The 15142-nt window shown below is 43.7% G+C and overlaps 1 protein-coding gene across 1 annotated transcript in view; it reads left to right on the top strand.

Moving 5' to 3' along the window:
• Positions 1-6214, top strand: part of ERBB3 (erb-b2 receptor tyrosine kinase 3) — a 96718-nt gene extending 90504 nt beyond the window's left edge. Inside the window, exons 27-28 of the mRNA XM_063293504.1 lie at positions 411-678; positions 1407-6214. Coding sequence (XP_063149574.1) covers positions 411-678; positions 1407-1948 — 810 coding nt within the window. The 3' untranslated portion in view covers positions 1949-6214. The remainder of the gene's footprint in view (positions 1-410; positions 679-1406) is intronic.
• Positions 6215-15142: the final 8928 nt, after the last annotated feature.

Raw genomic sequence — 15142 nt, 5'->3', positions numbered from 1 at the left:
CCACTTAGACCATGCCTCATAATTTGTGACTCCTGAAGTTCACTAGCCATGCCGTTGTACACATTAGGCCCTTAACAGACTTCCTGATTTGCAGCTCCTGAGCTTCTGACAGACTACCATTGGCAACCAGAGGCCTAGGCCTTCTTGGCAGGTCACAAATTGTGTAGGCCTACTGTAAAGCATGACTGAATGCTTAAAACTTTGGGACACCATTATGCAGCCTAGGTATCCCCTGGATATGTGGACTTCAGCTCCCAGAATTCTCATCAGTGACAAAATGGACTGTAGAATTTTGGAAGTAGTCATTTGTAGGGTACCATTACCAGTTCTAGTAATCAGAGGAAATGGGAGCCTTCCAGCTCTCAATAAATCCTTATCATTACCTGATTTCTGACCCCTTTTGGATCCAGGGTACAGGACTGGGCTCCCGGCAGACTTTGCGCATAAGGCAGGAGTCGATGGGCCGTACCATATCTGAGTCCTCTGAAGGACGAGGCACAGCCTCAGAATACGATCTCACGGAGGATATGTCACTGTCTGGAAGCTTATGCCGCAGCCTGCAATCCCGGGGAGACAGTGCCTACCTGTCTCAGCGGGAGAGTCTCATGCTACCTGTCGGAAATGCTGATGGAGAGGAAGATGCCAATGGCTATGTCATGCCGGATCGAAATGGCAGAGGTAAGAGCAGTGCCAGAAATGAGATGCAGTTCATGTCCTCCTACACATAGAACACTGAATGTTCCCACACCACAATGGGAAAAGCAGGGTTATAACAGATCTGCCCCACTGGGACAAGACATTGATCTTGGCCCTCCCTCCACCATGACTTGCTCCAGTGGTTGGCCACAGCTAATAATTTTGATTTACTTACTCTCAAGTGAATACAGCCACACTGAAATAGAATAAACAGAAGCTATGATCCAAGGGAGTTGCTACTACCCCTTTCCTCCTCCTCCTCCTCACAGTGGAATTATCTCAGATGCCTGAGATTGGCATGGTCCTATAATAGAGTTGCCGGTTCAGCCTCCATGATCCTGCTCTGCAGTGAACTCAGTTCTGCAATGTTGTGGGGCTGCACCTGGGGTTGTCTTTTTCTGATTTCTTACCTTATCCCTTAGTAAAAGGATGAGTCATCTGTGTATATCAGCATAACACTACCTGCTTTCACACAAGGCAGCACTAGACAGTCTGCTTATACTCATTTTTCTTCCATTGTTCCTAGAAGCAGACCCTATGTATAACTTCCCCATACCTTTCCACGTGGCAAAGGCATTACAGTGCTGAATCCACTTAATTCGCAGTTGTATTCCAATTTCAGGGGGTTACTGTCTCAACCTTAGCAATGGCTGTGTCTCATCCTAGGTGGCCAAAGAATGACAAAACCTTTGTCCTCCTTTTTTGTACAGAGCGTGCTGCTGGCATTGCCGCCTCCCTGATGCGTGGCTCCATCCCTGTGCACGAAGTGGAGGAAGAGTATGAGTACATGAACCGCCGGGCTACACAATCCTCGCAACCCCGGCCAGCCTCTCTGGAGGAGCTTGGTTATGAGTATATGGATCTTGGCTCAGAGCTGAGCGCATCTTTGGGCAGTGTGCCAAGCTCCCAATTGACTACACCTTGCAGGGAGGATGAAGATGAGGAAGAGGACTACGAGTACATGAACAAACAGCCCAAACTTAGCAAGTCCTTGAGTAGCATCCGCAGTTCTCGGGGAGACTATACCGATATGGATTCTGGCATCACCCAGGGCTCCCCAGATGAGCAGGGATATGAGGAAATGGGTGCTGTGCTGCCCCCAGTCCAATGTGCTGGCTGCCAGAGTCCACCCTGTCACAAGAACGGTTTCATGAAACCCTTGCGCACACTGGAGTCCTCAGACTGTGCTTTTGATAATCCAGATTATTGGCACAGCCGGATGTTCAGCAAAGTTGATGCTCAGAGGACATAGCTGGGCCTGGAAACTTGCTCTGACTCTTTATGGGTAAATAAAACCCTTGGTTTTTAGCTGCAATCACACTTTATGGTGATTGTGGACTGCAAAGGCAAACTTCTATTCATCTTCAAAGCCTCTGTGACGTTGACCATAGCAAGCAAATATATCTGGACCAGTGATGGGCTTCTTGAGAACTGCATTGCAGTTTTCCCATCTTGCACTGTGGATCAACAGCTGTACATGAGGTTTCCTTGGGTCAAATGCTCTGGACCTGCAATGCAAATAGGACCAGTAGGGGAAGCCATTCCTGTATACAGAGTGAGGCTTGCTTTTGCAGTGTGGGCTTTTGGAAGAGACTTGCTAGCTGCTAAACAAAAGTGCCCTGCCCACAGATGGATGACACTGGAAGCAGCTCTGATAAAGCCAGAGACCCTTCTGTTTAGGAAAGTGTTGAGCTCTGGGACAACCCTCTGTCCATCACAAGCAGAGGGGCATTAATCATGAGCCAAGCATGCTGAGCCTTACAGATGGCCATAAGGCTGAAGGGACAACCTTCTTGAGAAAAAAGATGCCAATACTTACTATATCTCCCTCTAGCAATATGTATAACAGCAGGGGAGATGATTAATTATCAGGGTGGATATGAAGGATAATGGTACTTTTTCTGAGAACTTGTCACAAGCAACCTCACTGAAGAAGCCAATGTGCCCAAGCATGGGCTATGAGATGACTTTGGGTTTTGCTCCTACCTCTCACCAAGATATTTGGTACTCCTGGTTCTGCCTACGTCATTATGAATTTGCTGTTAGGAATCCCCATATCACAATAAGTATTTGAGAATAATGGGTATTAACAAAGTCTGAACATGCAGGAGGCCAACTTCCATTTTTGGCATTTGGGTGTTCATGATTACAAGAAACTCGAATTTTCTTTCTTGGCTGTGGAAGATCCAGCAATAATCTCAAATACCTCCAAACCACAAGCAGCAGGGAAAGAGTACCAACTATTGTAAGGAAAGTAGGGGGTGGGAATCTTTCTCTTGTCCTATGCAGAAGTTAGAGGCAGAGAGATTTTTTGAAAGGCAGTGATCTTCATATCCTCTCCTTTGCTAGAATGGAATATGGGATGTTTCTCAGATTAGGGACCAAGGAAAGAGACCAGCAGTAACTTAATCCTTACTACAACAAATTGACAATAGAGGGGAGGTCTCCTTAGTCCTGAAGTTAACTGCTGTACTTCTGTTTGAAAGGGCACAAGGTGGAACTCTCAGCTTTAATAACATTATTTTGATTCTTTGAAGTCAGGCTCATTTATACAAGAGCATGATTTGGGAACAATTTTTCCCTTTCCTCACCACCATTCCTCCCAACCCTGAGGGCCCGTTACAGAGTACACAACCTTGACATAACCTGCATGTTCTGGATTGCATCACATAAATGGGTATTTACAAAAGGGAAAAATCCATCCCAGTTTGGAAGAGGCAAATGTTGTGATTTGAGCATGCTATTTTGGGGGGGAGAATCCTGTTGATGGCTTCTGCACAGTTTGAACAGCATGTTCCTCTCTTCTATAATTGGTCGCCATTCTGGCCTAGCTTAGAATTTGCCATGCAGAACACTGTTATGGTCAGAGCAATTATCCAGATTGTTTTAGGGCCTACCTTGCTGGTCTCTGGGCACTCCTTTGAATTGCCAATGTTTGACTAAAATTTCAATGGAGATTTCAGAAAACCTATGTATGTATGCAATCAGTCAGGCTGGTTTGATGGTTTCTAGCTAAACTACTTCTTTCCCTCTAAATCACATTGAATGAAGAAAAAATAAGAGCGTATGATATAAAAGGAAATTCTATTCTTTGCCTTTGATTGAATAAATCAGCTCTGTTCCTGCTCAGATCAAAATTCCTTAAGGTACGATCGTATCTGAAGGGCTGAAAACCACCCGATCTATCTGGGTTTTGCCAGTTAGAAGTACCAGAGAACCATATGACTATACAAGAAGAGAAGGATGCTGGAGGCGCTCGTAGGCTGCCCTCTACTGAGTAAACTACATAAAATGGACTGCTTTTTGACTGGTCTGAGAGAGAAGTTCACTAAAATGAAATCTTTGAGGAAATGGGAAATAGAAATGTGTTCTTCTATTCATTAAATGAACACAGCTTCTCCCATTCCTTCTGCCCTACAGAGCTGAACAAATATGAGTAAAAACATTTTAAATATATTAAATTGTGTATGCCCTGAACATTCATAAAATAATCGAGTAAGACCAGTTGAATATAGTAGGATTTACTTCTGAGAAAACCTACATAGAATTGCAATATTCTAAAATCAAAATCCATCAGAGGTGTGTGTAATTGCAAAAGAGTTCTTGGTTTGATTTTTGAGCCAGGAAGTTTCTTCCAGCTCTTTTTTCAAAGCTGCTTTCCCATTCTTCCAGAACATCACAGACCTCTAGATCAGGATGCTCAGTAGAAATATTTTTAAATTTTGATTAGACAAATTAGTCCACCTTCCTTCAAGAAAAACCCCAAATAAGTGAATTTTGAAGGAAAAGTTCCCATAGAACAAAACTGAAATTAGAAGGGCAGTCATTCTAACAGTTCTGGTTTGGGATTATTTGGATCTGGATACCTGAAAGTGACATGAAAAGAGAGCATAAAATACTCCAGGTAAATCAAGGCGTATTCTAGTAGACATAGGTATGCTAAAATTTAGCAGTAATACATAATCAAACATAATACTGTTTGGATTTGCAGACAGGGTCTCCAAAGGCTGCAGTCCACAACTTTTTGTTGTGGCAAGAAAAGAAATTATTTGGTTTGCACTGCTTGTACTTACAATAGAGATCAGTATGAAGAAGCGTTAGCTGAAGCTTTTCATAGCATAAAGATGAATAGTGGCTGGGGTCAGTGCTCATCTGTGCTTTGTTTAACAAGCCCCAATTGACTGGGTTCACTCATACTAACTCAAAGCCAGGCAAACAATATTATCACTTAGCATGATGATCCCCAGTTACCATCACCATCTAATTGCTACAGATCAAATTCTTAATAGAATGAAGAGCTATGGAGGCCACTTTCAAATCTAGCAAGTTTATGATTCACCCCTTAGAATTTCTTTTATACACGGGGGGGGGGGGGAGAAGACCCCACCAACTCCTAGTCCTCTCTTCACTATAGCATTTGCTAGGAATTATCACATTTACCGAAATGCTCTATTCTGTGAAACCCTGGCAGCCCTAGTTTATGCACGTTTCTTTGGTTTTAATGGTTTTATTCATAGGAAAGAAATATGAGCCACCCTCAATTTAAGGAGAAAGGAAAAGTGATAATCAGAGTTAAAAGAAAGGGATCGGTGTTGGTGGGATTTTAAAGTGGAGGTGCGCTAATCCCTGCACTTACTCCAACTGCTATTGCTTCTCTCTTCAGTTACACATCTGTGCCATATGAACAGTAACCGACATCAGCGATAAGGCATTTCTCAGAGGTACAACGAATAGATGCCAATTGTTACAGGCTATGGTGAAAACAAAAACATGAAAGCAGCTCATTGAATTGTTTTAGAACTGGTACTTTTTGTTCATTGTTTTTGTAGGATAAAAGTGCCACTTTTAATGTTTCCCTATTCTGTATATTGTTTGTCATAAAAATCATGTTGGATTGGTTTATTTTATTTTTGCCCTGCTTTGTAACTGGTGAAATGAAGGTTGTCTTTTTTTTTTTTTAATCAAACTGGAAGGAATCCAAATATTGGCATACTTTGAATGGCTTAGTACAATGTTCCAGCTTCAGTATAACAAGGAATAATAGTGGTGTTTAAAAACAAACACACAAACACGAGCTGTCTCTATTGTCACTGGCTATGATGCTGGGAGTTCTTTCCTGTGCCAAGACATAAGCAAATTGCAAGAATAGTAACAGGCATGGATTACATATGGAGTTACATTTAAAAGGGTTTACACATCATCACAACTTTCTGCTTCCTCATCCAAGCAGTGCTGATTAGGAAAGTTGAATCTAGCAAGGTGACAGATTTCCAAGATTTGGGGGACCCAGTTATTGTGACTTTACTGAGAGCTGGATATGAATCAGTACATATATCCTCAGACCTAGTGGTGGATTTGAGGCTTATTTCTTTCTGGGTAAGGACTAGACATTTAACCATTTTCAAAGAAAGGATGGTTTTGTTTTTCCAGACAGAGGTACTTCCTGTTGCTGAAGACCTTTCAGAAGTTTGTGTGTGTAATACAAAATAAAAATGTCATTGATAAAGCACAATGTTTATATCCATGTCTGTTGATGAAAATTAGAAGGGGATGGCAGAGGTAATTTAACATTCCACATTATAATGTCCCTCTATGTTAGGTAAAGGTAAAGGTTTCCCTTGACATAAAGTCCAGTCGTGTCCGACTCTAGGGGGCGGTGCTCATCTCCATTTCAAAGCCTTGGAGCCGGCGTTGTCCATAGGACACTTCCAGGTCATGTGGCCAGCATGACTCACGGAACGCCGTTACCTTCCTGCCGAAGCGGTACCTATTGATCTACTCACATTTGCATGTTTTCGAACTGCTTGGTGTGCAGGAGCTGGGACGAGCAACGGGAGCTCACCCCGCCGCGCGGTTTCGAACCGCCGACCTTCCGATCGACAGCTCAGCGGTTTAACCCGCAGCGCCACCGCGTCCCTCTATGTTACCTCAATAATAATAAGCTGAGAAGTTGGGTGTGTGGACATTTAATCCTTGAGAGTCATGATAGGGTTGTTGCCTCCTTTCTTGGAGGGGGCAGTTGCTGCAGAACAAAGACTGTTTCTTACACTAAATAATGAAAGACAGCTTTCCTCATCACTGCAATTTGTATTTGAGAAAAAAATGTACCATTGACTTTCTGCCAACAGAAGAGCTTTAATAAGAGACAAATGGACTGAGAAGACTAGGTTCGCATATTACAGGACAGCATTATTTGCCTTAGCTATGATTGGTGGTATAAGCCCCGAAACTTGTGTTCACTCATATTATGCCATAAACCACAGTTGACAAGCTACAATGGTTAGTTTCAGATAATCTGTGAAGTCAAATCTAGAGAAACCACATGATAATACAGTGAACCCAACCAGTGAGAGCAAGCCAAGGAGCTGTCGAACTTGTTTTCGCCCAAGCTGCTTCCCATTCAAAGGCCATGTGGACTCTGGCATGGGAAAGTTTCACATCCCTTTCAAACAGCATCTTGATTGCCTTCAACACAAGTGACCCCAGCAGCCAAGCTAGTAAGATCCGGGAATTCCTGGAGAAGGAGATTGAAGTCACCCACCTCCCCTTTCCCCATGTCTATTCTATGCCAGAGAGGATTCCTCAGCCCAAAGGGGTCGGAAAGCCTTTGTGCATGGGAATGCGCAATCTTTGTGTTGGTGGAGATTACACATGCCTGTTCTAGCCAAGACTTCCTCATTTGGGGGGCGGGGGGGGGTATACAGCACCAACAACTTCCTGAATACAAGCACCTGGTCATTCAGCAGGCACCCAGAGTGCTCCAGAGGCCAAGGGGCTGCTTCAATTTTACCTTTGTTTCTCTGTACCCAACAGCCTGCTTGCCAGGCTGTCAATCACAAGAGGTATCATCAGCCCCAGATTAATGATTAAGCAAAATAAGCAGATGCTTATGTGGGAAAAGTCCCTTACGGAATAAATTTGGCAAAGTCTTGAGAAGCAGCAAAAAGATTTTATTAACGTTCTTGCAAGGACGGGTGCCCAGCCAAAATAGGCACACCCCTTCACACAAAGTATGCAGTTTTACTCCCTACCCCCGGCCGGTGGAACCGCTCCTCCTGTTCCCCATTGGATAGGTACTTGGGAGTTCACAGCCTATCCGAGACGCCTTAGATTCTGCAGGAAGTCCCGCCTTTGTTTATATCTCCCATTCCTCACTTTTTACCTCCCCCAGTCCCCTATTTATTCTTTTCCTTATAAGGCAGCTAGCCCCCTTGGAGTAAGTCAGTCAGGGTCTTGTCTGACCACAAAGTTCGCTAGAACTGGTGTTGAGCATATTTTCAGCATTGGTTAGGCAGCTTATTTCCTTTATACCTGCCCTTATGGAGATACAGTCTCCTGTTTCCCCTAACCACATATCCCACATCCTCAATATACTGACAAGCAAGCCTAGCTACTAGAAAGCAAGCTTCAGCTGGCAAGTTACTGAAAAAGCAAGTTCTTTTTCTATTGCAGAAATAACTTTTTTTGCAAAAACAACATCGCTATCCCCCTTTCTCACAATCCCCCCCTTTTTAACATCCTGTTGCTTTTTGCAACTTTATAATTCGGTCTCATCTGAACCTTCTAACCGTTGGAGCAACACCTCACATTCCCAGTCACACCTCTCTTCATCTTTTTGACCGATCTCACTCCCCTCATCCAACGTATTATCAGGGGATATCGAGGGTGTTCTTTCTACAGCTCTCAGCACTGGGATGATGCGAATGATGCGTGTCACATAACACCATCCCACCTCGTCTACAGGAAACCCTTGAGAACGTTTATTACCACAGCAATAAAACCGGTTGCTTCCTTAATCATGTGTGGGGTTTCAGTTGTAATCTCTGCTCCGAGGGTGACTTCCTCTGCCTCCTTTAAAAGGAGTGCTGCTGCAGCTGCTGCCCGCAAGCAAGCAAGCCGGCCAGCCTTGCGCTCTAGCTGCTGAGAGAGGTTTGCCACGGGCCGTTCCCAATTTCCGAGTTAGTACCCCATTTACAACCACTTTGTTTTCGGAAGTGAACAAAACAAAACAAAAGGCTTCCTCAGGTCGGGCAAACCCAAAGCTGGTGCCTCCACCAAGGCTGTTTTCAGCTGTTGAAAGGCATTCTGCTGCTGCTCCGCCCCCCCCCCCGCCCACCGGAGAGGAGCTTTCTCCTCCCCCTTGAGACGTTATATTGTCTCAAAAGGGGAGAGCCCCAGTCTTCTGGGTGGCTGAATACGCATTCTCAGGAGAGCAGTTGGCAAGGCCTGGGGCCGCCTCAATTTCGCCGCCTCAGCCACTTTTGCCACTGCCCTCTTTAAGAGCCCATTAGCCTTTTCTAAATCCATGTCCACCATGAAGAGTTGTAAACCCACACAACCAGCAATTAAGATATTTAGCCTGACAAGCTATTTTCTGAGTTAAAGCTATTAAGGTGTTAAATTCCTCACCCCCCTTCAATAGATGTTCATCAGTCCACTCATGACTCAGGCACCAGCCTATAAGGCTAACAAATCCAAACCAGTGGATTAACCGTAGTTCCGTACTACAGGTAGGCTGGATTTCAGAATTGTACCCTAATCCCTTTTCATATGAAAATAGAAATTCCCTATTGTTCTAAATTGAATACATCTTCAAAGCTTCCCTTGAACCCTGTGACTCTCTTTTCCAGGTCCAGGGACTATGATGGTCATCAAAAATTCGAAAAAGGTATTAGAAAAAAGTTCAGGCGCATGGTGCGCCCTATTTCTTGGTCTTTCTGGGGCTGCACAGTCCAGTGTCCAGCAGTATTTGGCAACACCAGTGTCTTCTTTAGGGTTTCTCCCAACTCAGTTGCCGACTCCCCTCCGTCTGGTTTAACTCGATTTCCAGGCTTAAAAGGATGCGCCTGCTGTTCCAACAGTAGGGCTCTGTGTTCCTGTAGATAGGGAGACGAGGACAAGACTTGCACAGATAACTGTTTCAAATACTTGCAGACAAATTTCTTCCCCATGGCATGCATGCCTCCTACTTCTCCGCTAAGAATTCCAGGATAGAGTCACCCATCTCAAATGGACTGACTCCTAGTCTTTTCTTAGGAGCAATCCAGAGACTTAGTATTGTCACTAAAAGGGCTTGTGCCCATGTTAATCCTGCCTTTGGTCCTAGCCTTTCCAAGTGTCTTTTCAGCCTATAAAGAAAGCCTTTCACCCATTCTAAGAAACAGTTCACCCTAGGGCCACCCCACTTTGGAGGTTCCCCTGGAGTTGAACTTGGTTGGTCTTTGGGTTGTCCTTTTGGCATACCACACATCTCTCACACACACCTGTTTGGCTTTCAGAAAGATTCCAGGACAAATAAATATTCTAGACACACAATCCCCTAAAGCATTTGTCCCATGTGACTAGATTGGTAGGTGTAGTTTTGGATTTATCTAAGCATTACTTTGGATAAAACTAACTTTCCCGCCCTAGCAAAATACCACCCTAAGTAAGTAGGCTGGCCATCTCTTCGCCACCTGACCCAATTGCTTAAACAACAAATCTTTTCCAAAATGCCAAAAATTGGGTCAAGACTTTTACAGCCAAACCTCTAATTTTAATATATATATAATGACTTAAAGTCATTTTTTTCCAATAAAAACAATATTATATACTTCAATTGCCGATATTTAATTCCCCAATAACTTCCCTAAAATCAAAACTTGTAAAACTAGAAAAAAAACAGAAAGCATTGACATAAGAGTTTATCTAGTGTTTGGACTGTTTCCATAGCCAAAATTGTTAAAACAAAAACAAAAAAACAACAAAAAAATTCAGATAGATCATACCAGTCCATGGAAGCTCCACTAAAACCATACATTGTCCAAAATTTTTCCCCTCTCTCTCTTCTGTTTTTATCATCATGTGCCATGTTGAGGAGTGATTAAAATTTAACAAATTTCATCCATATAATCCATATAGAATTTATAAAAACACACACACTTTTTCTAAAACTGGAATGCCAGGGGCAGAGCAGAGTGGAGCTGTGAGAGCAAAGGAGTGCCCCCCCTTTCTCTGAGTCATTGCTTCTCTGAAACTGCCCAGATTCCCCAACTTTTCACAAGAGGAGTAATCATTTCCTTCTACAGCAGCAGCTGCAGAAAGAGACATCTCTGAAACTTAAAAGATTGTCCCTGATGTGTGTAAAGGTATTGCAAAAGGAAGAATCCTAAAAAGATGGGGGAGTAAAGGATCTTCTGTAAAAGCATTGCCCCTCTCTGTCACCCTTCTCTCCCTCATCTCGATCCTCAAGCCTGTAACAAGCAGGCAAGAGGCAGACTGAAGCGGGGAGTGTGGGTGAGACTGGGCAAATAATGAAACACACATACACCTCAAACAATTAAAAAAAAGTGGGAAAGGATTGACAAAAACCTTTCAACTTTCCCATAATATGCATTCAAATTACACAAATCACAATACACACACACACACAACCAGAATAAATGGTGGATGCAGGCATGGCCAGAACCTGCAGCCTCCTAAGGAATAGACTCACACAGTCTCTAAACTCTCTTTTCACAACTCAGAACAGTTTCTCAACCTTACATGTACGCGCACATTCAGACAGACATATGCCCTCAAAAAGAAAACCACACACCAGCGCCTCAACAGGCTGTTGCCACATGCAATCCATCACAGCCCTGCAGGAACACAGAAGCTCTTCCTCCTTACCTCTCAGCCCGGAGAAAGGAATGCCTTATTAAAAGGGCGATAGCTCCCATCAAGATGAATCTAGCCGCTCCCATGCCTATTGGAGACGATCCACACTCAATTCCCCTATTGTGATTCAACTCAACTCCCCTCCCCAGAGAGCCTGCGTCTCTCCAGGTCCTTTCCACGCGGTGAGTTCTCTTCTCTAATGTCTCTTCTTTGATCAGGGTCCAGCCTGCACCCTGCCTGTCACCATTGTTTCCCTAGCCCTCCATTCCATGGAATACCTCCTCGATCCAATCTTCCGAGAACTCCCCCTGCCTCCCCCTCTTTGGGGCCGCAAATCTTGAGCTAAAAACAAGGCATTTCATCTTTCTTTCTTTTTTCTCTCTCCTTCCTCTCTTCCTCCTGGGGTTGCCCTGCAAACACCCTGTTTATTTATGGGCTCTGCCAGCACCCCCCCCCCAACTTTTGTAGTTTTCTTTCAATATCCTCCCAACTTTTCCCTTTTCTGTCGTATTTCAATAACCATCCTCTGTTCCTCCAATGTCAGGAAGACTGATAAGAAAGTCTGAATATCTTGCCACATTGGATTGTGGATTTGCATCAATCCAATCCACAGACTCTCAACTAAATCACAATCTTTGATACTTCAGCAAACCTTCTATCCACATACAGTTGCCAGTCCTCAGCTCTCTCACAAACAAGACACAGTTATAAAATTCAAACATACTTATAAACATGGCAACTGTTTTTGGTTGCTTTCCCATCAACAAAACAAACTTGGGGCCAATGTGCACCTATGGCAGCCCAAGATATCTTCCAAAGAGACAATAAAAATCAAAACACACACACAAACAAACAAAATATATGTGCATGCACAAACACACTCAAAAATAAACAAAATAAAATAAAAATTACTAACTTTTCAATTCTAATTATTAGGTCTCCCCACAGGTCTCACCCTTTTTTTCCCCCACAACCCCCACATCCTTCCCTACCTCTCCCATGGCTTGGATTGTAGGGTGGTGGTGACACTTCAACTTCCTCTTCTCCCAATCCTCTAATTTTGTAATTTCTTCCTAAAGTTCCTAACATCCATTGTATGCAAGGGAACCCTCACCAGACCCACACCACCAGCAGCCAAGGGCACCTGTCAAAATGGTGCAATGATTTCTGGCTGAGTGAACCTTCGGCCGATAGGTGAAAAGGTCCCTTCTCTACAACAACTTTCCATTTTCTTTATTAACTCTTCATTTTCTCCTGTGAGATTTCTGGTTTCCTTTGGAATTCCATTATCCTTTTCAGACCAGGGTTCCATTGGAGGAGCTGTCGCCACTACATTGTAGGGCAGCAAGTCATCCAAGGGGTCCCATTTGGACAATTTCATGATTGAGTTGGTTTGTTTTCCTAACCATGCTGCAGCATATCTAAACTCCTCACTTCTCACTTTAGTCTCATTTATAGTAATATTTAAATCTTCACAAATAGCCAAATCATCAGTTCCATATGGTGGCCAAACAAAACCTCTAATCAATTTATACGTAGACCATACTTTTACAGAATAATTCACCATGGTTTTCTTTTGTACATTTTACTTTCTGACTCCCTTTAGTTTCTTTGGCCCTGAGAAGCCATCATTAGGCTGGTAGATTTTACCCAACACAAAGCATATTTTGATTCCTCCTCTGGCCAACACTCCTTATTGTTAACATAGATGTTTAGGGCTTGTTTCACCCAGTCTTCCCAAGATCCAAACTTGGGCCACCAGACAGCTGTCCCTTTTATAGGTTCTTTGGTCCACACAAAACAACAATATCATTTTCTTCTTATCCTTATCCCTTGTACAAGACACATGTTTCCAATTTTTCAACATTACTCCTAAAGGACTATCTGGAGGAATGTTTCCCGGACTACCTTTCCTGGAGTCCTTATTTCCTGGAGAACCCCAATATCCCCACTAGGCCTAGATTTCCTATTCCTCATTCTGTCTGTCCCGAGACTTCGACTTTCACCCGTTAACCAACGCTTCATCCTTCTCTGTTTCCCTCGGGGGAGAACAGAACTGCAGATCCAGACTCCACAATCACTTCGTACATCCTTGTACGTCTCATCCATTCACTTTCAAAGTCTCATAGAGGGTCCTACCCTCACAGAATATCCAACCAGGGAAGTACTTAAGTCCAATTTTCCTTCCCTGGTCCCAACCACCAAGGTAAGTACTTATAGTCCCCATTTTCCTTACCTTTGGCTCATGCACAAGGTCTGACTGGTCACCGCAGTTATAGGTCCGGTTACCTTTTTCTCAATGTCCTTTTGCTACTTCTCAAATAGGTTTAGTTTCCCTGGGATCCTCTGTTGTTCAGAGACTCCAGACTACTGCTCTGGGGCAGGACCACTGAAATCAGTGGGGCATGCCTTCCCAGATGTCAGGGCAGTGCCCAGAAGTCCGAAGACTTGTGGATCCCGGACGAGCCCCCAGCTGTGGGAAAAGTCCCTTACGGAATAAATTTGACAAAGTCTTGAGAAGCAGCAAAAAGATTTTATTAACGTTCTTGCAAGGACGGGTGCCCAGCCAAAATAGGCACACCCCTTCACACAAAGCATGCAGTTTTATTCCCTACCCCCGGCCGGTGGAACCGCTCCTCCTGTTCCCCATTGGATAGGTACTTGGGAGTTCACAGCCTATCCGAGACGCCTTAGATTCTGCAGGAAGTCCCGCCTTTGTTTATATCTCCCATTCCTCACTTTTTACCTCCCCCAGTCCCCTATTTATTCTTTTCCTTATAAGGCAGCTAGCCCCCTTGGAGTAAGTCAGTCAGGGTCTTGTCTGACCACAAAGTTCGCTAGAACTGGTGTTGAGCATATTTTCAGCATTGGTTAGGCAGCTTATTTCCTTTATACCTGCCCTTATGGAGATACAGTCTCCTGTTTCCCCTAACCACATATCCCACATCCTCAATATACTGACAAGCAAGCCTAGCTACTAGGAAGCAAGCTTCAGTTGGCAAGTTACTGAAAAAGCAAGTTCTTTTTCTATTGCAGAAATAACTTTTTTTGCAAAAACAACATCGCTATCCCCCTTTCTCACACTTAGAGCACCAAGGGAAGGGGAGCACTGCAGTTTTTTTCCTTAGCCATCATGCCCACTCTCACTGCCACGCTCAACTTTTGTCTATTTTTTTGCAATTGTCCTTATCTGCCTTGTTCAACTTTAATCTGCATTGTTAAAAAAAATTCCTTGGCATGGTGACTATAGTTTAAAAATTTGATTTGAAAAGGTAATCAGATATCACCTTTGTTCCCATCTCATGGCATGAGAGTTTCACAGCTGTTGAGGGGCACCATTGTTGGGCTGTACTCAATCCAGCTCTTGCTATCATCAAATAAGGAATAGGCAACCTGGAGCCATCCTGATGTTTCTGACCTACTCCCAACAGACCCAGCCGGCGTGCCAAAAGCAAAAGATTATGACAACTACAGTTCACAATCCTGGAAGGCATTAGGTTGTCTCTGGCATTCTGTCTGGGTATTCTGTCTTGTCAACTGCATCATTCCTCATCCCCTTTCCCCTAATTTCCCATCAGCCTCAAAGCCACCCTTTCTTTTAAGCAAAGTTGCTTCAACAACTGAGAGTTCATATCCATCACAAGAGTTTTGTTTTTGTTTTCCATTTTTTTTCTGCTGAACAAATACCTCACTAGCGGGATTCACAAGATCACCGTCCCTAGATTAGTCCTTCATTAACCACCCAATGCTCAATTAACGCAACAAACACCTGCGGCTTTTTTTCTTTCAATATTATCTGACTTGATGC

Source organism: Candoia aspera, chromosome 2 (assembly GCF_035149785.1).
Source record: "Candoia aspera isolate rCanAsp1 chromosome 2, rCanAsp1.hap2, whole genome shotgun sequence".
NCBI classification, from domain to species: domain Eukaryota; kingdom Metazoa; phylum Chordata; class Lepidosauria; order Squamata; family Boidae; genus Candoia; species Candoia aspera.
The sequence above is the reverse complement of the archived record's forward strand: the minus strand, read 5'-3'. Positions and strand labels throughout refer to the sequence as shown.